Below are 23,697 nucleotides of genomic sequence, written 5' to 3'. Positions count from 1 at the left end.
TGTGGCTCTGAGAGCATTTTTTCTTTAGGTGAAGACTGTGTCTTTCTTGGTTACTTGAAACAGTGAAGCTGTCTCCTCAGAGGAGGCAGAGGATACAGTACCAAGCATATAATGGAGGAGCTGAGTTGTCCAGCTGGCCTGGCCCCCACCACCTCACAGTGCGCTGTTTTCATAGCAGTGTGGTAGCACTTTTACACAGATATGTAGTACTTGTGTCACAGTTGAGTTGTTTGCATAATGTTTTCTTTTGCACTCCCAAAGATGGCGATTCCCATTGATAGTCAATGACCATGAGTTTACAGAATCCAAATGATTTTATACTTTATTGACCTCAAAATAATTTAAATTCCTTTTGAAGTGTTTGTATATACAATTCTTATTGAAACTATTTAATATTGTCTTTTCCACCAGTCTAAAAGCTTTATATACAATGCACATGCCTACCTCAGTTGAGGTCTCCAGTGACTTTCTACTAGATAATCCAAGAATGAAAGAGTGATTACAGGAAGAACTTTTTAGAAAGCAAGTTATGCAAATTAATGTTAACTTACAATAAATTTATAGATGCTGAAGAGGATAATGGTGATGTTGGAGACATCAGTGACTAAATTTCTGAGTCAACCTCTGCCTGCTCTTGCTTCTCCAGGTGACACCTGGTGGTGGTAAAGGGCATGTTCATTGAAGGTCATGTCCTTGACATTTAGTCCTCCTCTTTCCCTTACCTCATATTTGTTGAATAAGATGTCAATGTTTACATCTTTCCTGTTAATGTTAGATATTTAGACTAATTTTTCCTTAACTATAAATGCTGCTATAGATCTGCTTTAATAATTTTCCTTGTGTGAATATACAAGTGTTTGATGAGTTAAGATAAACATTTTAATTGTTGAGACAAAAAGTATGTCATTTTTGTTGTAATAGTTACGGAAAGCATAACTCCAGTGACTACAATTGTCTTCATATCCTGATTTCAATCTTTAGATATATACTCAGAAGTGAGGTTGCTGGACCATATAGTAGTCCTTATCCCCATCAAAACCTTAACTTTTTTATAGAAATAGAAAAATCATTCTAAAATTGATATGAAACCACAAAAGACTGCAGATAGTCAAAGCAATCTTGAGAAAGAAAGAAAAAAGAAAAAAACGGAGTCATCACATATCCTGATTTTAAAAAACATTACAAATCAACAGTAATTGAAACAGTATTATACTGGCATAAAGATAGATCTACAGACAAATGGAATAGAATAGAGTCTAATAATAAAACCAGGCATATATGTATATATAGTCAACTAATCTTTGACAAGGGTGCCAAGCATACACAATGGAGAACAGACTCTTCATCAGTGTTGATAAAACTGTATATTCATATGAAAAAAAAAGAAAGAAATTGAACTTAACTCCAAATGGATTAAAGCCTAAGACCTGAAAGTAAATCTCCAGAGGAATATGCAGGGAAAAACTTCCAGACATCAGTCTTCACTATGATATCTTGGCTATGATACCAACAGCACAGGCAACAAGAGCAAATATAGAGAAGTGGGACTAAATTATATTTAAAATCTTCTGGATCATGAACATTCAACAGAGTGAAAAGGCACCCTACTGAGTGAGAGAAAATATTTTCAAACCGGGTATCTGAGAAGAGGTTAGAGACATGGACAGGATTCCAATCTGTGATCCCCTGAGACATTTCCTATGTTCTCTTTCTTCACGCTTTTCTCAGAGCCTCCCTTTGAAGAACACCCCATCTATTCGCTCAGGGAAAACTCTTAGTTCAGTTCCTTCAGACTTGACTAACTTTGCAGGTTGTCTCTCTCTCTAAAGTCAATCATTTGTAAGTTGACTTGATCTTCTTCCCTTAGACCCTTCTTTCTGCCTCCAGGCCCTCCGTCCTCTTCAGTCTCATTCTTCTCAGTTTCTGATCTTTACCACCTCACCATGGACAGGGGATCCGATGTTAGATAATTGCTCCCCACCATGTGACATAAGAGAGTCAGCCTTTTGCTGACAGTGTTCTCAGCAGCCACTCTCCACTCCGCTCCCTCCTACCCACAAAGTCACCCAGGGCGTCTCCTAGGAGAAAAGTCCCACCCATTCGAGGGTCAGCCCCACATCAGGATTATCTCCTGGTGCTGGGATGCTGGACCTTCGGGAACTGCAGGAGGCAAGCCTCATGAGCAGACTTGGGAGGAGCAATCAAACAAGTGAGAGGCAGGTGGAGAGAACAGGCTTTATTTATCTACCTGATTAAACACAGGTGATAACACTGAGAGGTAGACACGTGGGATAACACTGAGAGAATTGGCTGCCCAGAAACTTGGAAAATACATGCCGAGCATCTTCTGGGGAGTGCTCATCCCTCCCCCAAGAACTTTTCAGCAAACCAGCCTGGGAATATTAGAATGGGGTGCCTGGGAGAGGCTGGGTCCAGTTGGGGCTTCTCCTCTGGCTTCTTGTCTTCTCTCAAGTCACTGGACTCAGCAGCAGATCCAGGTCAGCAGCAGCCACCAGAGCTGTGGCCACAGCCAGAGCCCCCAGAATGCTGCCCACTGCCAGTGTCACAGGAGTCGGAGCTCTGGCGCCTGCAGCGGTGGGACCTGTGGTGGTGCCTGAGGTGGCTCAGGCAGCAGCCACCCTCAGAGGAGCTGGGGCCACAGCCGCCCCCAGAGCTCAGAGCACAGCCAGAGGGGGCTGGGGGCAAACACTGTGTTGGGCTCTTTGGGGGGCACTTGGGGGAGGGGCACTTGGGGGTGCACTTGGGAGGGGGCTGGCACTGCTGCTGGTTCTGCTGGCAGGACATCTCGGCAGGAACTTGACCTTGAACAAATAAAGGACATGTTGAGCTCAGAAGCTCCAAAAGTTTCAATGTCTCCTCCCCACAGTTTTTGTCAAACACTCATCCTCCATGATGACCAAGCTGCCTGCTAAGCCAAGCTCTGGGGGAAGGACATGGGAACACGGAGGGGCCAAGTGCATTTGGATAAAGCACCTTCACGGATGCCAGATGGGCCCATGTGCATCTCTAACAGCATACTCAGCAGGGATGGGAAGGAGTCCTCGGGACCTTGGCTTTTGGGGTTCACAACCCCCCGATAGGTGCCCAACCGGCTCCTTCCTCACCATCCCCATTCCTCCTCTGCTGCCCACTGTGGGCCTCTTCCCCCTGGTTCCATTCAGACCTGAGCCCCTCTCCCTCCACTCCCAGCTGAGGCCTGTCCCCTTGCAGACACTCACCGGAGGCAGAGGAGGCAGGAGAAGCTGTTCCTGGGGAGGCTGTGGATGGGGAGCCCAGGGCAGGAGCCCTTTTATCCTGTGCTGGTTTGTGACGCAGGGCCTGGGCATGCTGCTGCTTTCACAAGCAGGGGGAGGTGGCAGCGGGTGCACCTCCAGGACAAGGCTTCCGGCCTTTCACCTGAGCACTTGCATAACGTCCAACTAATGCCATTCAACCAGGAAGCAGGATGACTATCCACATAAACTCCTGCCGGGGCTTCCTGGGAGCCTGGCACTCCACTTCCTTCCTTTCTTCCTGCCTTCTCCCAGCTGCCATGCCTCAGTTCTGCCTGTCTCAGGTACCGTCCCAGGAGCAAGGATGGCTATGAAAACATTCTGTCCTTCCATTCTACCGAGAGACTCACGTGAGCAATTAATAAATTATAAAACAATTCCAAGGGATACATGTAATTTAATGTGCACAGTGTCTCGAGGCTGTCCTAGTGACCATGACCTTCAGGTAGAAGCGACTACTTCCCCCTGAGCTCCTGGCAATGAGATGTAGGCAAGGGATGGGACTAGTGTAGGGCCCCATCTTGCAGAGTGAGCCCTCAGATGACCTCCTGGCACCTTTGAGCAGCATGAAGTTTCAGGCATGAAGGGAGCAGACCCAGCTCATGGACAAATATGGACATTGACCAGAGTTAAAAATGTGTATTTTTCTTACTGAATTAACCTAAACTCAAAACTATTTGCACATTGGAATCTATGATACTATCTAGCTGTAGTAAAAAAATATAATTAGGGCTATGAACTTTAATAAACCATATGTCATTTACATAATTTTTGCTGTTGTAATAACATCATTTCTTATAAAGAAAAACGTTCATGACCTTTTGTTAACTGGTAAAAAGCAGGTGATAAAGCAGCACACATAGTTAATTAAATGATTTTGAATGGATTCATTTTTATAGGATATGTGTTTTATTCTTTAATGACCAGTCAAACCTATAGGACTACCCCTAGGTTTTTATCAAGAATTTTTTTTTTAATTATGTTTACAGAAACACCCACAAGTCCGTGTCTATAGTAGCTTTACTCATAATTGCCCTGAACTGGAAACAGCCCATGTCTTTCAACAGGTGAATGGATAAAAAAAATGAGATACATCAATACAATGGAATGGTACTTAGCAATAAAGAAGGAATGAACTAGTAATATAAGAAACAAACAGAATAAATGTCAAGTGTATCATTCTGTGTGAAAGAAAAAACAACAACACAGACTTTAAACAACAGGGGGATGAAGACATGAATGGGAGGATGGTGGGGGTAATGGGGGTTAAGTACACATATGTAATACCTTAATCAATAAAGAAAGTTTAAAAAAATAACAAATAAATAAATGCTACGAAGTATATGATTCCAATGATATGACATTCTGGAAAAGGCAAAATTATAAGGACTAAAAATAGATCAGTAGTTGTCAAGGTCTGGTATGGGGAGGGCTGAGGAGAAAAGCCATGGAGTGATGATTCCATAGGGTCATGAAGAAATGTATTCTAGGGATGGAATTGTACTTTATCTTAATGGTAGTGGTGTTCACACATTGGTCTGTGTTAGTCAAGGCTTACAGCATTGCATACTTTAAATGGGTGATTTCTTTCTGTTTGTAAAATATACTTCAAGAAATCTGACTTAAAAATAGAATAAAATAATACAGTTTAGGAATATAAATGTTAAATGTGATTTTTAAAATACAAAAAACGGAAGTAAAGAATAATAAATACAAATTCAGGGGGTGATTACAGCAGCAGGAGCTGGTTGGGGATAAGGTACATAGTAAGTTATATGTACCTCACTATTAGAGTTCTCCTTTTCACTTTTGTGCTGGATTTTTGTGTTTGTTACTTAAATAATGATAGATGGTAGATAGGTAGATAGATAGATAGATAGATAGATAGATAGATAGATAGATAGATAGATAAGCAGTTAGATAAATTAACTAAGAGGACTTTGCATGGATTAATGATGAGCATATATTACAAACTATGGATTAATTTATCCAAATCGATGCACTTAATATCCAAAAACAAGGCAAGTAAATGACAAACTCCAGGAATAAATATTTTCCTAGCACACTGTTTTCATGCTTGCTCATCTTCCCCTCTTGGCAGCATCAGTCATCAGTCACTAAAGAGGAGGGCAGGTCCTCGTTTATTGGTTGCTCATTTATTACTAATATGCTTGCTCAGAAGGCTCAGCCTGAAGCTGGACCTCAGATAAAGCAATTCCTGCCCCGAGCTAACATACATGTTATGAGGTCATACAATGCTCATTTTAGACCAACCGGGTAGACTTCTCCTCCACATGTTATTCTAGATTCCTCAGGGATGGCAAGGCTCCTAAAACATCCTCAAAGTGCTCCACTTTTGGAGTCACTTCGTGCTCTGGGCCATGGGTTCAAGTATCTTCTGTCACCTCCAGCTCACCTGACATTTTAGGCACAGCGTGGACACTCTTGTGAGAAGGACAGGGAGGCTATACGGTGAGGGAGGCTTCATGCGGGAGGTGTGAGATTAAGGAGATCCCAATCAAGCAGAGGAATGGGGGCATCAGGAAATGGAGACAAGGACTGAGATGGGGACTCAGGCTGGGTAAGAGACCCTTCTGCTGGAGGTTCTGAAACAATTGGGGCCACTCTGATGGGGGGCATGTGTCACACCCCAAGTGTAGCCCCACAGCAAGTCAAAATCACACATCTCTGGGGTTAAAAATGGCCTCTGTGCTTTCTTTCTGGGGAACCACGTGACATGAAAAAGTAATGATTTCCTTCTACAGCTAGTCTGGAACCCATAGACAACTCAGCTCTTGTTACACCTACATTGTTAGGTGTCATCCCAAAGGCAAATGCTCACTTAGTGTTTATCCTCTCTGCTCAGTTGTCAGGGACCTGAAAGCAGAGAATGTGCCTTCCCTCGCTGCAGAAATCCTAGCTGAGGAAGGTACTAACTGGCCCAGCTGGTACACAGTATGTGCTTCTCAGATGAAGAATCCTGGGAATGAATGATAGGAGAGAGTGTTCAGGCAGATAGGACTGCAGGTGGCAGTAGGAAGGAGAGAGGCGCTGAGCAAAGAAGCCAGGGAGTGATGCCTCCAACAGGGGTCCTGGAGGAAGGTCTGGGTAGCGCCCCGCAGTGGTCGCAGATTTCCCTGAGAGCAGGCTCTGGCGGGCACTGGCCCATCCCTATCTGCGGGCCTTAGGCATCAGCAGGAAAGTGGTGGCTTCCCCCACTTCCGGTTCTTCTCCAGCCTCCCCAGGGCACATTCTGGGGCAAGCACCAGAGTGAGCGAATGGCTGTTTCATTGAATTTTATTTAATTAAACTTAAATGTGTGAATGTTAAAGTCCCAATGATCTTCCTTTATAAATAAATGTGAAACATTTTATTACCATTATTTGAGATAAATGTGATGAGGAATTCATCTGTAATATCACAATGAAAGAAAATGGGAAAATAGTATTTGGCTTACATAAAGCTTATCTATTATGAGGTCTTAGCCATTATGTGGGCAAATAGGCTCACCAACCACCTCTAGCATTGTCAGCTTCCCAATTATCAACCTTGTTTATGAAATGGCTCATTTTTATCATTTGAACAATTTTCCTTAATTCTTCCAGGCAGAAGAATTTCTACTGTGTCAGGATCAATAGGACATAATGCCCCAGTCAGGAAGAAATAGAGCCACAATGGAAAAGAGGATATTTTTCTCTCCATCTTCCTCCTCCTCCTTGTAGTCTCCGTCCTCCTTCGTCTTAAGAATACCAATTGTGAATCTTGTCATGGCTAGAGTTGTAAGTTCCTTCTCCATTCTAACTCCTCTGCCATATGGGGACAAGAGTTCCTCTTAGGAATTTTTCTGTCCTAGACAAGAACTGTCTTCAAGCTCCTTCCTTTAGCCCGCATCACACTCCCACAACACAATGATCTTGCCCAGCTGTCACCCCTGGAGAGCATCTGAAGACTCCATCTCCCTATGGGGCCTGCAGTACAATGGGCATTGACCTCCAAAAGCTGGACTCTGAGGCCTGAGGTCTTTGTAAACACCCCTATGACAGTATTTATTTCATCACATCCATTATATTCTTTGTCTAAGTGATGGTCCATTTAGGCTGTGAGATACTCCAGGGAAGAGACATGTCTTAAGTATCTCTATATTATTACTATTAAATGAGGTAAAAGAGCCTGTGTTCATGCATGGGAATGAATGAATGAATAAATAAATGAATGAATGAACGAATGAATGAATATATAGCCGCAGGTCCTAGGCAGACTTGAATGGGAAGTATTTGGCAGTCACAAGGACATCCTGGTTCATCTTATTAAAACTTTAGGCTCCTGCCCAGGAAGACACTGAGGGAGGCAACTAGGAAGTGTGTGGCGCTGCCACCTCCCCCTGCTTGTGAAAGCAGCAGCATGCCCAGTCCCTGCGTCACAAACCAGCACAGGATAAAAGGGCTCCTGCCCTGGGCTCCCCATCCACAGCCTCCCCAGGAACAGACTTCTCCTGCCTCCTCTGCCTCCGGTGAGTGTCTGCAAGGGGACAGGCCTCAGCTGGGAGTGGAGGGAGAGGGGCTCAGGTCTGAATGGAACCAGGGGGAAGAGGCCAATTTGGGCAGCAGTGGGGGAGGCTCTTCCATGAGGAAGAGCCACACGGGCACCTAACAGGGGGCTGTGAACCCCAAAAGCCAAGGTCCTGAGGACTCCTTCCCATCCCTGCTGAGTATGCTGTCAGGGATGCACATGGGTCCATCTGGCATCCGTGAAGGTGCTTTATCCAAATGCACTTGGCCCCTCCGTGTTCCCATGTCTTTCCCCCAGAGCTTGGCCTAGTTGGCAGCTTGGTCATCATGGAGGATGAGTGTTTGACAAAAACTGTGGGGAGGAGACATTGAAACTTCTGGAGCTTCTGAGCTCAACATGTCCTTTATTTGTTCAAGGTCAAGTTCCTGCCGAGATGTCCTGCCAGCAGAACCAGCAGCAGTGCCAGCCCCCTCCCAAGTGCACCCCCAAGTGCCCCTCCCCCAAGTGCCCCCCAAAGAGCCCAGCACAGTGTTTGCCCCCAGCCCCCTCTGGCTGTGCTCTGAGCTCTGGGGGCGGCTGTGGCCCCAGCTCCTCTGAGGGTGGCTGCTGCCTGAGCCACCTCAGGCACCACCACAGGTCCCACCGCTGCAGGCGCCAGAGCTCTGACTCCTGTGACACTGGCAGTGGGCAGCATTCTGGGGGCTCTGGTTGTGGCCACAGCTCTGGTGGCTGCTGCTGACCTGGATCTGCTGCTGAGACCAGCGACTTGAGAGAAGACAAGAAGCCAGAGGAGAAGCCCCAGCCAGACCCAGCCTCTCCCAGACCCCCCATGCTCATCTGTCTGCCCAGCCTGAGCTGGGATGTCCCCAGGGAGGGTTTCCACTTCTCTCTGGTTGATCTTCCGGTTTGATGCCCAGGATCTCACAATTCTTCCACCTTCAGCACGTGACAATGATTGGCATTGCCTAAACCTTTAAAAAAAAAATAAAGCTTCTTTTCCTCATCGCCATGGGCAGCTTGCATGTCTTTTCACTCTGTCCCTTCTCTCAGTTCCTTGGTCAACAAAATGCATTTCTGGGAGCAGAATCTTAATTTTGGACCCAGAATAAATACCATATTTTCTGGCGTATAAGACGACCCCCTAATTTTACAGTTAAAACATAGGTTTAGGCCTATATTCGCTGTATAAGACTACCCCCCACCTCTGAGGCAACACCAGTTCTTTTTTTAATAGACCGCCTCTCTGACTCTGGCCAGTCTGAGCAGGCTTTTTTTCATTTCAAAAGTCGTCCTATACGCCGGAAAATAAGGTATATCAGTTTCCCCTCCACCCATAGAAGGGCTGAGAAGAGATTTTAGGTTGGAATGGAGATGGAAAGAAGGGTGAGAGTCGTATTGCTTTGAGTCCTTGCAACTCTCAATGAAAGGATTAATTTTTCCTGTGAAACCTGAGTCGGTATTGGTATAATCTGGGAATTGCTACTGTAGGACATGAGACTTTTATATATTTCAATATGCTGTTTATGAGTCCTAATTAAGAAACAGGGAATCAAGAGGCAAGGAAACAGAAAATCGGCGAAGGGAGGAGACATATGCCTTAGGAAGGAGACTTAACTCAATGTGCTCTATGAAAATACAGGCGATGGAAGGAGAGAAGCATTTACATTAATGAGGTCTAGGGGGAGCAATGTGGCTGGTAGTCTAATCAATGAGTTAATTGATGTGTGTGAGATGAAAATTTAGAAGAATGAATAAGAGAAAATGCGAAGTGTCGATGTAATCTAAGGAGTAAACATTCATTAACTGATGAACTCTACACAACCATGAAGCTCAATTCAGTCCCAAGTTTTGGCTTACATTATAAAATCAAGATACTGCTGAGGTTGAAAAAATGTTCCTATGTATGAATCAAAAGTAACATCCTACCTGGACTGCCAGAAAGCCAGAGAAATGTTGTAGAGCTCAAACCACAATCAAATGGCAAATATTAAGAGAAATCAGTGTTAAGAACTGAGTAGTAGAGCAAGCAGGGGTGGGGCAAGGGAGGGAGGGGTTAGTCAATCTCAAAAGTTCATTAAATTAAAGAAAGGTTTTATCAAGCTTGGAAATTATTAAAACTTGGGGGTTAAAAAGACCCTGAAGAAGTTTAATACCAGACACACCAACCAGGTCTAACAACTGCGACATGAATCCTGGAAGTAGAAGCCACAGCTCTAGCCATGAGTTTAAGTTCAGCTAGAAATCACCTGAGATGCTCAGCCAGGGGCAGGAAATGTGTGAGTCTCACAAAGGGGAAGGCGAGCCTGGCACCCAGGAAGGGCTATGCCTCTACAAATAGGATCTGCAAAACCTTGAACACCAGGCTTTGAGCACAGTCAACTCATAGGCCCAATAGCTCTGTGCAGACCTGAAACAGTCCATCACGGGCTGGAAAATCTGGAGAATTAGAACACACCATCTGCCAGGGGCTTTAGAAGAAGACTTAGAAACTCAGAAGTACCTCAAAGTGCCAGTCTAAAGAACTGACAGAATTATGGCTCATGGTTGAGTCAAATCTGAGGGATGAGAAAAAGGATCAACTTATAAAGGTCCTGACTGGGACACCAAAGAGCTATGGGAAGCTAAAAAAGAATAAAGAACATCATAAAAATGGAGGCCCCCCCAAAAAAGGTCCCAGTAATAAAAAAAAATAGATTCCAAAGATTGCATCATTGTGACACCAAGTCCTAGCCTCAGACCCATTTATTCACTCAATTAAAAAAATTTTTACCAATAAAAAATACATTTTTATTGAACACCTATGATGAACACAATTCTAGGCACTAGATACAGCAGAGAATCAGAAGACAATTTTTCTTCTCTAGGAAACATACATCCAAATGTATCTGTGGGCGACAGTTCCCACTTTGCATGCGATGCAGAGTGAAACAGAGCGGCTCTCTATGCAGTCAGCCTCTCATCCTCTGGACCTGAGTGGACACTGGTGTTAGTTTAATACACCCAGAGAAGACCCCCAGCTTGGATAAAATATTGACACTTTGAGATAGTGGCTTTGGTGGTGGCAAAAGAATGATGTGAGCATTCACTAGCTTCCACATCAAAAGCCAAGGAAGGAGAGGGATAAGTTGTTCATACTAATGAGACAATGTTAGTGCATGAGCAGGTCTCGTTCTCAGGCTCTTCCCAGTCTCCCCACCTCCCTCATGCCACAGCCCCACAGTGAAAAGGCATCTTCCCAGGGGTGCTCCTTTCTTCCAATGATTATTACTTATTTGATTACCTAAAAAGGAATAGTTACAGAGAGAAATATTGATGTGAGAGAAGCACATCAATGGTTGCCTTCTGCACGTGCCCTGATCAGGGCCTGAGCTGGGGAGGAGCTTGCAACCTAGGTACATGCCCTTGACTGAAATTGAAACCAGGACCCTTTGGTCTTCAGGCCGATGCTCTATCCACTGAGCCAAACCGGCTAGGGTGATTTGTCTCATTCTTAAATGTGATGTTTCAGAGAACAATGCATCTCTAATGTTAAAATAAAATGCAATGGAAAAATACCACACAGCTTACATTATGGTAATTTCCAAAATTCTTGGTCAATCACACCTACTTGAGTGTACATAAGCTTCACCATTTCACCCACATCATCACCACACCCATTAAATATGATTCATAGCTCAGCCAATCTCCCTAAGCCACCCTAGCCAACTGGAATCACTCCCTCCCCAAACTACTCTTGGAGCTCTTAAAATAAATATCACAGTCACTATGGTACTGACACAATGGTTCTCAGATATGTCTTAATTAGCAAACCATGACACTGCAGCTAGATTTCTTGTCTCTATCTGTGATTTTATTCCTCACATCTTTGGTCTGTGGTGCCTCTATCACTTTATAGCTTTTTCTTTCTCCAGGTACCAGCTGTTTAGTGGAGAAGCAGGAATTCAAACTCAGAAATCTCTGACTTTAAATGAATGCTTAACAAGCCCATTATTCGTGTTGTCTGAGATCTCTCCAGTATCCCCTTAGCAACCCCCTTAGCAAAAGTGTTATCTCTCCCTCCTGGGAGGACCCCTGCATTCTATGAGTTCCTCCTGGCATTGCCATCTGGGCTGGCTGCCCACTGGCAGACCAAGGAGCTCCACCTCTGTTCCCACCACTTGTCCAAGCACTGTTCTTACAGGCCCATGACTTGATCTCAACTAAAACCCTTAAATAATAGCAGGTGAAAACCTCTGGATGCATCTTCCCCCTCAGAGTTACTGCAGGCAAAAAGGGACCGATACCCAAAGGCTCTGACCTGGGGCCTGTGGACACCACACTCACGTTGCGGCACTGACCATGTCAGATCGTACTTATTTTATTGCTTGGGCATTTGTCCCACTATACTGTGATCTACTCAAGAACAGGGACCAAATCTTACTCGTTTCCCAATTTCTTGTATTCAGTAGAATGGATGGTGTGCCGCCATAGCAGTGCAACACATCCTGCTTGATTACTGAGTGGATGGATGGATGGAAGGATGGATGGGTGGGTGGATGGATGGATGGATGGATGGATGGAAGGATGGATAAAACAATTAAAATGGCAAACCTACAGGAAGGCTAAGACAGGGTGATTGAAGAGTCCTGTGATTTTTCTCATAGGAAAATTCTTGGTACCTGCCCCGAAAGATATGTAGAATTTAGAATGGAGATTACAAGAAACTGGATCAGCCCTAACCGGTTTAGCTCAGTGGATGGAGTATTGGCCTGCAGACTGAAAGGTCCCAGGTTCGATTCCAGTCCGAGGTATATGCCTTGGTTGTGGGCACATCTCCAGGGGAAGGTGCGCAGGAGGCAGCTGATCGATGTTTCTCTCTCATCAATGTTTCTAGCTCTCTATCTCTCTCCCTTCCTCTCTGTGAAAAATCAATAAAATATATATTTTTAAAAAGAAGCTGGATCAACTCAACATATGTTAAGAAAGGAAGGAAGGGATAGCAGGGGGGTAGGAGGTGGTTAGGAAGAGAGGAAGGAAGGCAGAAAGGAAGGAGTTGAGGTAGAAAGATTTAGGGTTATTTTGTGGATGACAGGAGAGTAGTACAAAAGATGCTCACACCCTCCTACTGTCTCTCCTCCACTTCATGGGACTTGACCTTCTAAGAAGTTCCTATAGAAGGTTCTAGGTTATTCCAAGGATCTCCTTCTCTCTAATCTTCAGAGCCCATCATCCTCTCTCTGAAACTGCTTAGCTCCTCCTTCCTGGATGCTGTAAGCTCAGGGTGTATGCCTTTGTGAGTTAATGACTCTTCCTTTCAACACCACCCACCTGCCTTCTATCCTTTGCACGTGAAAACCCCGCATTTGATGCTCAGTGATGTCACCCATTCCTCAGCTTCCAGGCCCTGGGCTGACCTGCAGGGAATGCCTGAGCCTGGAAGATTGTGGAGAAGAGAGAAGATGAAATCCTGATCACCCACAGGTGACTCATAGGAACTGAGGGCCTAGAGGTGAGGTGACGTTTAAGGACAAAAAGTTTTTCAGGGTATCGAAACTGGTTTGGCTCAGTGGATAGAGCATCGGTCTGGGGACTGAAGGGTCCCAGGTTCGATTCCAGTCAAGGGCATATACTTTGGTTGCAGGCACATCCCCGGTAGGGGGGTGTGCAGGAGGCAGCTGGTCAATGTTTCTAGCTCTCTATCCCTCTCCCTTCCTCTCTGTAAAAAAATCAATAAAATATATATTTTTTAATTTTCAGGGTTGAAATCTCATGAAGTATTTCAGAGTCTGTTTGACCACTGATTTCTCTTGGTGTCATGGATAATTACAAGAAGAAGGAAGATTCTAAAGGCAATTAGGGGAACATGGCTGGAGCCTTGGAATTGCATTACTGATTGGATGGTAGTAGAAAGGGAGAAAAACCCCAGAGACATCCTTGGAACAGAGATATCTGGAGGGCTTCTATCTGCTTAATCAAACATCTGAATACAGAGTTACAAAACGAAAGTTTCATCTTCATTCACGAACTGCCTTCTGTGCTGTGTTGAATCTCAGGCAAATCCCATATCTACATCCCAAAAACCTTCATGCAATTCAGTATAATTCAGCATAAAATTTCAATCACAAAGGTTTTTGTAATATGTTAATTGTGATTCTTATCACTCCAATTGTAGTTCCCTTCTCTATATTCACACTTGGATTCACATCTGTCCTGCCCAGGTGTCCCGTGTTCCTTCCAGAGTGCCAGCAAGTTTCCCTCTGGAGCCCACCTCTCCTGGCCTAACCCCTCCATCCATTTTCCACACACAGCTCACCCTGAATGTCCAGTGTTCTCAGCTTAGTCACCACCCCAAGAACAAGAGATGATTCTATTATATTAGGTGCCCAATTTTACCAGAGAACATGCAGGAGAAACAGAGGGCACCCAAAGAACTGTGGACTTTGTAGTTAGTCCCTTATTTTATAGCACTTATCACAGGGAGTAGACTCCTTATTCACTTGTCTGTCTGTCCAGCTAGACAATTCATTTACTCTAGGTCAGGTGTGTCATATTCCAAACTATATTGCACTGCAAAGTATGAGCATGGGACATGGCCTCTGTCAAATACATGTGCAGGCCTGAGTGGGAAGTATTTGAGTAAATACCAGTTCCTTTTTGTCAAATATATTATCTATGCTCAGAGCTGAGCTGGGAGCATTAGGTGCTATCACCCTCTTCCAGCAACATACTCTCTCATAAAACCAGGACTCCCTGCTCTGGACTTCTCAGTCCATAGCGTACTCAGAATCAGCTTTTCCTGGCTTCCATGAAATCAGCTGAATGTCCATCACGTGCAGTACCTGAGCTGGGAGGGCCTGTAAGAGAAACCCAGGCCTCCATCAGAGGAGAGGAAAGCAGAGGGTTCACAATAGAGTCAACAAGTATGGGGTTAGTAAGCATCTTTATTGGATGTTTGAGGGGTTCTGTGACTGACAAGGCCATGGGTCCTCAAGATGTCCTCATCCTCTTCCTATACATGTTCTGAGAGATATATTCATCTCTCGAGACACCCTTGAGAAAGCTTTTGTGAAAAGAGTTTATTCTTTTCCATGATTACATGGAGACAAGATGCCATAGAATTCCAATTAGAAAAGAGTCAGTCTTCTCTTCTATCTCTTCTATCAAAAAGCCAAATAGAAATGAGCATCTGTCTAGGTTAAGTCCAATTTTCATTTCCTCTTCAATTTCTTAATTCAGAAGTACAGCCTGTGTCATGAAAAGCATCAGAGAAGAGACTTTGGCCAGAGGCTTCTGCAGTCCCTTGTTTTAGTCTCTCTTGAGTCACCGGGATGCTCTGCAAGTTAACAAAATGTGTGATGAGTATGTTTCCCTATCTGAAATGTGAGACAATAGGAGTACCCTCAGCCCAGGGCTGTTGGGAGGATTAACTGAAGAGCCAATTCCTGGCTCATAAATGTGCGAAGGAAATATTTTATCTTAAGCTTATCTTTATTTTTAAAACTAGCACCATTTCTCAGTTCCATGTTTCTCTTCTTTCCAATTTTCTCACATCAGACACCCATTTAGAGTCCAATGTCTCCCCTGCATCTACAATGTCTTCAGTTTTACCCCTCGTCATTGTTCCCCCAGATCCTCATTGAAGAAATTGAGTTAATAATCATCCCATGCCCTCTCTTTCCTCCCCTGGTCTCTCAACTTTCTCTCTGGCCAGGCTTTGAGTTCTTTGCCTCCCCGATCCCTGGGTCTTGGTTGGGGATGTTGGAATCCCTTCTGGATTCTCATGGCGGAGGTCACCTCCAGCAGAGTCCAGGCTTGAGTCAGACCCCTTCCCATATCACATCACGGGGATCTTTTCCTCTCGTTGGTGTGGGGCTGACCCAACACCCTTCCCCCTTCTGGCCCAACACAAAGTGAGAGGGACAGTGAGCAAGGAACCCCTGCTCCCTCTCCACAAGGCCTTTTGCAGATGATGGAGGTGCTGCCTTTTCTGGCCTGGAGTCAGGATCTGCCTCTTCCACAGGCAGTGGTGGCCTGAGGAACAAAGGGGAGGAGAGATGCCCAGAACAACCTGGGTTGGAACAAAGTCAAAGAGCCTCGTGGTACTGAGGAAACAAAACTTTATTTTTTTCACGGGGTCAGACACAGGTGCTGGGGTAGATGGTGCAGGGTCTGGCAGAGCTGGGGGCGGGCACGCTGTGGGGCCCTGGAATGTGGAGAGAAGGAGCCACTGAGGACCTTAGCAGCTCTCCAGAGACACCACAGCGCCAGCAAAGGGCATGGAAATGCGGGTACTGAGAGGGCACACACTGGGCAGAGGCTGGTCCCTGGAACTGTATCTCCTCTCAAGTGGCTGGTCTCAGCAGCAGACCCAGGTCAGCAGCAGCCCCCAGAGCTGTGGCCACAGCCAGAGCCCCCAGAATGCTGCCCACTGCCAGTGTCACAGGAGTCAGAGCTCTGGCTCCTGCAGCGGTGGGACCTGTGGTGGTGCCTGAGGTGGCTCAGGCAGCAGCCACCCTCAGAGGAGCTGGGGCCACAGCCGCCCCCAGAGCTCAGAGCACAGCCAGAGGGGGCTGGGGGCAAACACTGTGCTGGGCTCTTTGGGGGGCACTTGGGGGAGGGGCACTTGGGGGTGCACTTGGGAGGGGGCTGGCACTGCTGCTGGTTCTGCTGGCAGGACATCTCGGCAATGTTGAGGACCTGGATCGAGAAAGGAAAAGGTCAGCGCAAAAGCTCCAGGCCAGTGTCTCCCCCAGGAACAGCCTGCTAAAGCCCCTGCTCCTCAAACAGGCTGCCTCCTCAGCTGTGATGCTCAGGAGGAAAATAGGATCTGATGTCAACTTAACGTGATCTGAAACAGCATTCTCCTCCCTGGGCCCCCTTTCCAAAAGGACTCCACATCTGCCTCTCCTCCTGGACACGTGGAAGCAGATGCACCGCTGTAGTGAGGCCTGGACAATGTCTCTGGCAAGTGTGCACCTTTCCGGCTGAAGAGTGGAGGGGCTGCTGACAGCCAGGGCCCTGGCAGGCCACAGACCTCCATGCAGCCCACAGAGGTTCCCTGCTCACTGTGCCTCTCCTGGGCCCTGCTGCCCTCCACGGTCCTCTTCTGGCTGCTTCCACATCACACACTTCGGAATCCCTCTTCCCCACTGAAGCCTGAGCCTGTCTTCCCATCACTCCCAGCTGAGGCCTGGCCCCTGATAGACACTCACCGGAGGCAGAGGAGGCAGGAGAAGTCTGTTCCTGGGGAGGCTGTGGATGGGGAGCCCAGGGCAGGAGCCCTTTTATCCAGTGCTGGTTGGTGACACAGGGACCGGGCATGCTGCTGCTTTCACAAGCAGGGGGAGGTGACAGCGCCACACACTCCCATCCCAGGTCCCCGCTGCTTCCTGCACACGTGCCAACATGCCTGGCAAGAGGGAACCAGGAAATCTTGCTGACTGCTCCCCAGGCATGTTGGGGTCCTGCCATTTCTCCTTTCATTCACTCAGCTCAGGTGCTTTAACTCTGGCTCTGCCCCTTGCATTTGTGCCAGGCAGTGAGGATGTGAAGGTAGATGCATATGACACATTTCCTGATCTTGAGCATTTCAAGTTTAACTGGACAGACATCGGAGAAGTAAACATCTATCTTTGTTACCATGTGATTTGTCCTTTGAAACTTCTGTATTTCAGGCATTAGTTCCCATTGCTCTGCATAGTGCCAAGGGTCGGTCATCATTTTTTGAGGTATAATCAACTCCTGATCTGAGTCCAATGGACCATGGGAATGAGATGAGCTGAGAAATCAATGGAGGGTGGGATCCTGGCCCTGTCTCTGCAGGTGGACCCTGAAAAGAAGTGAAGCTAAAGTAGAATTATATAAATGAGCTGACAAAATACCAGAATTATCTACAATAGTTGAGGTCATGAGACTCATATTTAGTATAAAAATCCTTTTTTTATATATTCTGTTTCCTGTGGAATATATGATATTGATTATAAAAATTGTCTATGAGTGTGAAATATTTAAGATAGTTATTTGGAGTCAGGAGAATGATTTCAATGTGTGGCTAATAAGTTGGTCTGAAGGTTGTGGGTTATTGTTAAGCTGATTAACAATGTGTGGCTAATGGTGAGGCTGATGATGGTGGTGATGTTCTGGGCATCAGATCTAATAGAACAAATCTGATAATAGCTACGGTTTGTGTAGGATGATTTTTGAATAAAATCTAAACCCTATTGTCTCATTGGATTGTATGACAGTACTAGAGGTGAATTTCTCATTAACCTCATTTCTACTATTATGGTGACTGCATTTTGCTATTTTTTTTTTCAAAAAGATTACATTGAGAACTTCAATTTATATTAAAATTAAATGGTGCCCTTGCTGATTTGGCTCACTGAGTAGAGCTTTGGCTTGCAGACTTGTGGATCCTGGGTTTGACTTCGGTCAAGGGCACATGCTGGAGTTGCAGGCTCAATCCCCAGTAGGGGGTGTGCAGGTGACAGCCAATCAATGATTCTCTCTTATCATTGATGTTTCTATCTCTATATCCCTTTCCCTTCCTCTCTGAATTCAATAAAAATATTTTTTAATTAAATGGTCAGTTTTAATGAAATATTTATTTTCTGTACTTTATAGTTTATTGCTGATAGATAAAAAATTCCTTATACAGGCTTGCACTTTACAACTTATCCACTTTAAAGCATAGGGTGTCCATGATTTATTTTGAAATACCTGGGGGAGAATAAATTGTACTGGGTCACACAAAATTGTGCCTTGGGATGTGGAAAGGGAGAAGAGTTAGAGTTAGCATTGACCCTCTTCGCTGATATTCTTCTGTCTCCAGAAGGAGTCTCTTGCTGAGGGGATATCTGTAGGCTTCACCCTGAACTATGCTAGAATGTTCATTTTCTTCAGAATTTTGAGGACCCCACCAATTGATATTGTGTAGAAGGAACTATTCATGAAAGGTTAAATGGGTGCTTTCTCATTACAGATGGGTGGTGGAGCTGAAGAGGAACATAAAATGATGGAGAGCACATGCTCCTTGAGCTCCTCTACTTGCCCTGCCTGGGTTTTCTGGGCTTGGACAGATACAGGCTCCACAGCTCTATTCAACGCAAGGACCATCCCAAGTGATGGCCGGTAACAACATCTGGTGCATCATTCACTCAGAGTCACTGAAGAGCAACAGGGGACACCCCAAAACTCTGACTTCAGACATGGGGACTACCCACACACATGGATATGATAGCATCCTCAGCTGGCTCATGCTTATTTCATCATTTGCCTGGCAGTCCCACTACACTGTCAACCTAAGAATGGAGGAGTATCTTCCTCACTCTTTTTTTTTTTTAATATATTTTATTGATTTCTTTACAGAGAGGAAGGGAAAGGGATAGAGACTTAGAAACATTGATGAGAGAGAAACATCGATCAGCTGCCTCCCGCACACCCCCCACCGGGGATGTGCCCACAACCAAGGTACATGCCCTTGACCGGAATCGAACCTGAGACCCCTCAGTCCGCAGGCCAATGCTTTATCCACTGAGCCAAACTGGTTTCGGCTCTTCTTCATTCTTGAATCTCCTTTGGCCCAGCACAACAAATAATATCTCAATATAAATGGTTTGAAATAATAAATAATTTTCATGAATAAATGAATGAAAATCAAGGACTCGTACAGGGGAACTGAGGTACAGATGTTTAGACCATCTTGGGGGTCCTTAAATTCCTTCTTTCCTCAAAACTCTTGACATGTTCCATTGGGAATGCAAAGGGTCTGGGGCTGGAGAGTGCAACAAGCTGCCCTCTAAATAAGACTCACCCTTACCCTCTTCCAATCCCACCACCCATTTCCTGCCTGTGAACCAAAATAAAAATAAAAAAGAGGTCCAAGATTTTACCAGTTCTCACTGGAATCAGAATATTTCCTTACTCCTCTTTGCTCAAGAATTTTCCCTATGCTGTGGGTTCAGAGCCTCGAGCTCTGAAATAAATAGGGAGTCATTTTTTAAGTTGATACAATCGCATGCAATTAATTGCTTTTTTACTTCTTCTGGAGTCACTGAACTTCCTCCAAGCTGTCCTGGAAGCAAAACTAAGGGTAGTATCAAGCCCCTTCCAAGTGGCCCCTTAAGTGCCTGCCACTCACTTACCCTACTCAGGGCCCGCCCACAGTCGCTTCCTGCTGAGCCTGAGCTCTGGGGGCTGCCTCAATTTAGCTATGAGAGGTTAATTGGGATCCACATAAGATCCTTAGTCAGGTGGCACTTTCTGACTACCTCTTCCCATTTTCCTTAAGAATGACTCAGCTGTTTGTCACGGAATGCCATTGTTATGGGGGAGGAGGAGACAGAATTGACAAGGAACCGTGAGTTCTAAGCAAAGGGAGAAGGGTTTTGTATTTGTTGATTCATCCTTGCCTTCTGATATGGAATGTCCAAAATGTACTCCAAGGAGTTGGACCTGAGATCCTGCACTGCCCACTCCTATGCCAACTGCAATGACTAAGTCATAAAATTGCTCCCAAGATTCATCCAGCAAGGCCAGTCTCTGTATTTCCTTGATGTCTCAGGACCACAGGGAGCCAGCACTCCTTGGGATGGGACTCCTAAGATTGGTGACTCTTGGGGAGTTGTCTTCATGCTCTGGAAGAAGTGACCAGGCCATGATCGCATTGTGATTCTCTGTCATCACAGGATGGCTGCTCTGCGTGTGGGGCTTGCTGAGCACCTGATCTCATGAGGAAAAGGATGAGTGAGAGGCAGGAGCAACTCATCAAGGTGGGGGTGAGATTAATGAGCCTCATCTCATTAATGAATCTTGTGGGGGTATACAAGAGGCAGCTGATCAATGATTCTCTCATTGATGTTTCTAACTATCCCTCTATGTAAAAAATCAACAAAATATACTTTTAAAAATAAAAAATAAAGATTAAAAAAAAAATAAGACCATTCTGAGCATCAACAAAACAAGAGCATTATCCAAATCACACACACAAAAAAAGATCAAACATCGCTTTCTCAGTGTACATGAGGCACTGCTACTTCTTTATCAATTGCAGCTTTGGTCTTGCCCCATTAATCCTGATTTCTAGCGAAAAATTATTGATACCTAATCATATAAATGCCCCCTGCTTTCTGAAAGTACCAAACACAGAGCAAAATTTCACTTCCTTGAACCTTCCCCAAAATTACCTAGCCCAAGCCATTTAATTTTAATATGCATGATTAATGTTTGCTGCAGCTCTGAATTTTATATTCAGGGGGAAAAATAGCAGTCATTGTGATAGTAGAGATGACATCAATGAGAAATTCACTTCTTTTACTGCCATACAATCCAATGGAAAAATAGGGTTCAGGTTTTATTCAAAAATCATCCTACGTAAACCTTAGAAATTATCTGGTCTGTTCTAAAGATGTCATGCACATAACATCACCCCCATCATTAACTTCACCATAAGCCACACATTGAAATCATCTTCTTGTCTTCCAATAATAATCTTAAATATTTTACATTCATAGGTCATTTTTATAATCAATATCATACATCTCACAGGAAACTAAATGTGAAAAAAATTGATTTTTTATACTAAATATGAGCCTCATGACCCCAACTATTGTAGATAATTCTAGTATTTTCTCAGCTCATTTATATAATTCTCCTTTAGCTTCACTTCTCTTATGGGGCCCACCTGCACAGACAGGGCCTGTATTCCACCCTCCATTAATTTCTCAGATCATCTCATTCCCATGGTTCATTGGACTCAGATCACCAACAGGAGCTAATTATACCTGAACAAATCATGGCCCTAGGCACTATGCAGAGCAATGGGAACAAATGCCTGAAATACAGAAGTTTCAAAGGACAAATCACATGGTAACAAAGATAGATGTTTACTTCTCCGATGTCTGTCCAGTTAAACTTGAAATGCTTAAGATCAGGAAATGTGTTATATGCATCTACCTTCACATCCTCACTGCCTGGCACAAATGCAAGGGGCAGAGCCAGCCGAGACCGGTTTGGCTCAATGGATAGAGCGTCGGCTTAGGGACTGAAGGGACTCGGGTTCGATTCTGGTCGGAGGCATGTACCTTGGTTGCGGGCATATCCCCAGTAGGGGATGTGCAAGAGGCAGCTGATCGATGACTCTCTCTCATCAATGTTTCTAGCTTTCTATCTCTCTCCCTTCCTCTCTGTAGAAAATCAATAAAATATATATTTAAAAAAAAGGGGGGGGTGCGGGGCAGAGCCAAAGTTAAAGCACCTGAGCTGAGTGAATGAAAGGAGAAATGGCAGGACCCCAACATGCCTGGGGAGCAGTCAGCAAGATTTCCTGGTTCCCTCTTGCCAGGCATGTTGGCACGTGTGCAGGAAGCAGCGGGGACCTGGGGTGGGAGTGTGTGGCGCTGTCACCTCCCCCTGCTTGTGAAAGCAGCAGCATGCCCGGTCCCTGTGTCACCAACCAGCACTGGATAAAAGCGCTCCTGCCCTGGGCTCCCCATCCACAGCCTCCCCAGGAACAGATTTCTCCTGCCTCCTCTGCCTCCGGTGAGTGTCTATCAGGGGCCAGGCTCAGCTGGGAGTGATGGGAAGACAGGCTCAGGCTTCATTGGGGAAGAGGGATTCCGAAGTGTGTGATGTGGAAGCAGCCAGAAGAGGACCGTGGAGGGCAGCAGGGCCCAGGAGAGGCACAGTGAGCAGGGAACCTCTGTGGGCTGCATGGAGGTCTGTGGCCTGCCAGGGCCCTGGCTGTCAGCAGCCCCTCCACTCTTCAGCCAGAAAGGTGCACACTTGCCAGAGACATTGTCCAGGCCTCACTACAGCAGAGCATCTGCTTCCACGTGTCCAGGAGGAGAGGCAGATGTGGAGTCCTTTTGGAAAGAGGGCCCAGGGAGGGGAATGCCGTTTCAGATCACGTTAAGTTGACATCAGATCCTATTTTCCTCCTGAGCATCACAGCTGAGGAGGCAGCCTGTTTGAGGAGCAGGGGCTTTAGCAGGCTGTTCCTGGGGGAGACACTGGCCTGGAGCTTTTGCGCTGACCTTTTCCTTTCTCGATCCAGGCTCACTCCCCTCCTGTCGAGATGTCCTGCCAGCAGAACCAGCAGCAGTGCCAGCCCCCTCCCAAGTGCACCCCCAAGTGCCCCTCGCCAAAGTGCCCCCCAAAGAGCCCAGCACAGTGTTTGCCCCCAGCCCCCTCTGGCTGTGCTCTGAGCTCTGGGGGCGGCTGTGGCCCCAGCTCCTCTGAGGGTGGCTGCTGCCTGAGCCACCTCAGGCACCACCACAGGTCCCACCGCTGCAGACGCCAGAGCTCTGACTCCTGTGACACTGGCAGTGGGCAGCATTCTGGGGGCTCTGGCTGTGGCCACAGCTCTGGTGGCTGCTGCTGACCTGGGTCTGCTGCTGAAACCAGCCACTTGAGAGGAGACACAGTTCCAGGGATCAGCCTATGCCTTGTGTGTTCCCTCTGAGTACCCGCATTTCCATGCCCTTTGCTGGCACTGTGGTGTCTCTGGAGAGCTGCTAAGGTCCTCAGTGGCTCCTTCTCTCCCCACTCCAGGGCCCCATAGCGTGCCCGCCCCCAGCTCTGCCAGACCCTGTACCATCTACCCCTGCACCTGTGTCTGACCCCGTGAAAAAATAAAGTTTTGTTTCCTCGGCACCACGAGGCTCTTTGACTTTGTTCCAACCCAGGTTGCTCTGGGTGTCTCCCATCCCCTGTGTTTCTCAGGCCACCACTGCCTGTGGAAGAGGCAGATCCTGACTCCAGCCCCAAAAGAGCAGCAGCTCCATCGCCTACAAAAGGGCTTGTGGGAACACTTGGTATTGGGCCAGGAGGGGGAAGGGTGTTGGGTCAGCCCCACACCAACGAGAGGAAATAGTCCCCATAACGTGATATGGGAAGGGGTCTGACTCAAGCCTGGACT

At 46.0% G+C, this 23,697-nt stretch overlaps 4 protein-coding genes across 6 annotated transcripts; 2 read left to right on the top strand and 2 right to left on the bottom strand.

Moving 5' to 3' along the window:
- Positions 1 to 2,272: 2,272 nt before the first annotated feature.
- LOC118727310 (late cornified envelope protein 3D) lies at positions 2,273 to 3,828 on the bottom strand. 2 transcript variants are annotated; one of them, XM_036453085.2, is made up of 2 exons: positions 3,820 to 3,828; positions 2,273 to 2,818 (listed from the first exon to the last, which is right to left on the bottom strand). In XM_036453085.2, exon 2 carries the CDS (start codon positions 2,803 to 2,805, stop codon positions 2,500 to 2,502), a length of 306 nt encoding a protein of 101 aa, XP_036308978.1. In that variant the 5' UTR covers positions 2,806 to 2,818; positions 3,820 to 3,828; the 3' UTR covers positions 2,273 to 2,499. The 2 variants fall into 2 exon arrangements, with proteins under 2 accessions (XP_036308978.1, XP_036308977.1); XM_036453084.2 differs by lacking the exon at positions 3,820 to 3,828 and adding an exon at positions 3,240 to 3,351 and having other exon boundaries at positions 2,274 to 2,822.
- Positions 3,829 to 7,772: 3,944 nt separating this feature from the next.
- Positions 7,773 to 8,806, top strand: LOC118727311 (late cornified envelope protein 3D). Its single transcript, XM_036453086.1, has 2 exons — positions 7,773 to 7,803; positions 8,219 to 8,806. Exon 2 carries the CDS (start codon positions 8,236 to 8,238, stop codon positions 8,539 to 8,541), a length of 306 nt encoding a protein of 101 aa, XP_036308979.1. The 5' UTR covers positions 7,773 to 7,803; positions 8,219 to 8,235; the 3' UTR covers positions 8,542 to 8,806.
- On the top strand, positions 7,780 to 23,231 carry LOC118727309 (late cornified envelope protein 3D). 2 transcript variants are annotated; one of them, XM_045586770.1, is made up of 2 exons: positions 7,780 to 7,803; positions 22,834 to 23,231. In XM_045586770.1, exon 2 carries the CDS (start codon positions 22,855 to 22,857, stop codon positions 23,158 to 23,160), a length of 306 nt encoding a protein of 101 aa, XP_045442726.1. In that variant the 5' UTR covers positions 7,780 to 7,803; positions 22,834 to 22,854; the 3' UTR covers positions 23,161 to 23,231. The 2 variants fall into 2 exon arrangements, with proteins under 2 accessions (XP_045442726.1, XP_036308976.1); XM_036453083.2 differs by lacking the exon at positions 7,780 to 7,803 and adding an exon at positions 22,260 to 22,319 and having other exon boundaries at positions 22,834 to 23,219.
- LOC118727294 (late cornified envelope protein 3D) lies at positions 15,884 to 16,485 on the bottom strand. Its single transcript, XM_036453055.2, has one exon. The coding sequence runs from the start codon at positions 16,458 to 16,460 to the stop codon at positions 16,155 to 16,157; it is 306 nt and encodes a 101-aa protein (XP_036308948.1). The 5' UTR covers positions 16,461 to 16,485; the 3' UTR covers positions 15,884 to 16,154.
- Positions 23,232 to 23,697: the final 466 nt, after the last annotated feature.

Source organism: Pipistrellus kuhlii, unplaced genomic scaffold (genome assembly GCF_014108245.1).
Source record: "Pipistrellus kuhlii isolate mPipKuh1 unplaced genomic scaffold, mPipKuh1.p scaffold_m20_p_24, whole genome shotgun sequence".
Taxonomy (NCBI): domain Eukaryota; kingdom Metazoa; phylum Chordata; class Mammalia; order Chiroptera; family Vespertilionidae; genus Pipistrellus; species Pipistrellus kuhlii.
The sequence above is the reverse complement of the archived record's forward strand: the minus strand, read 5'-3'. Positions and strand labels throughout refer to the sequence as shown.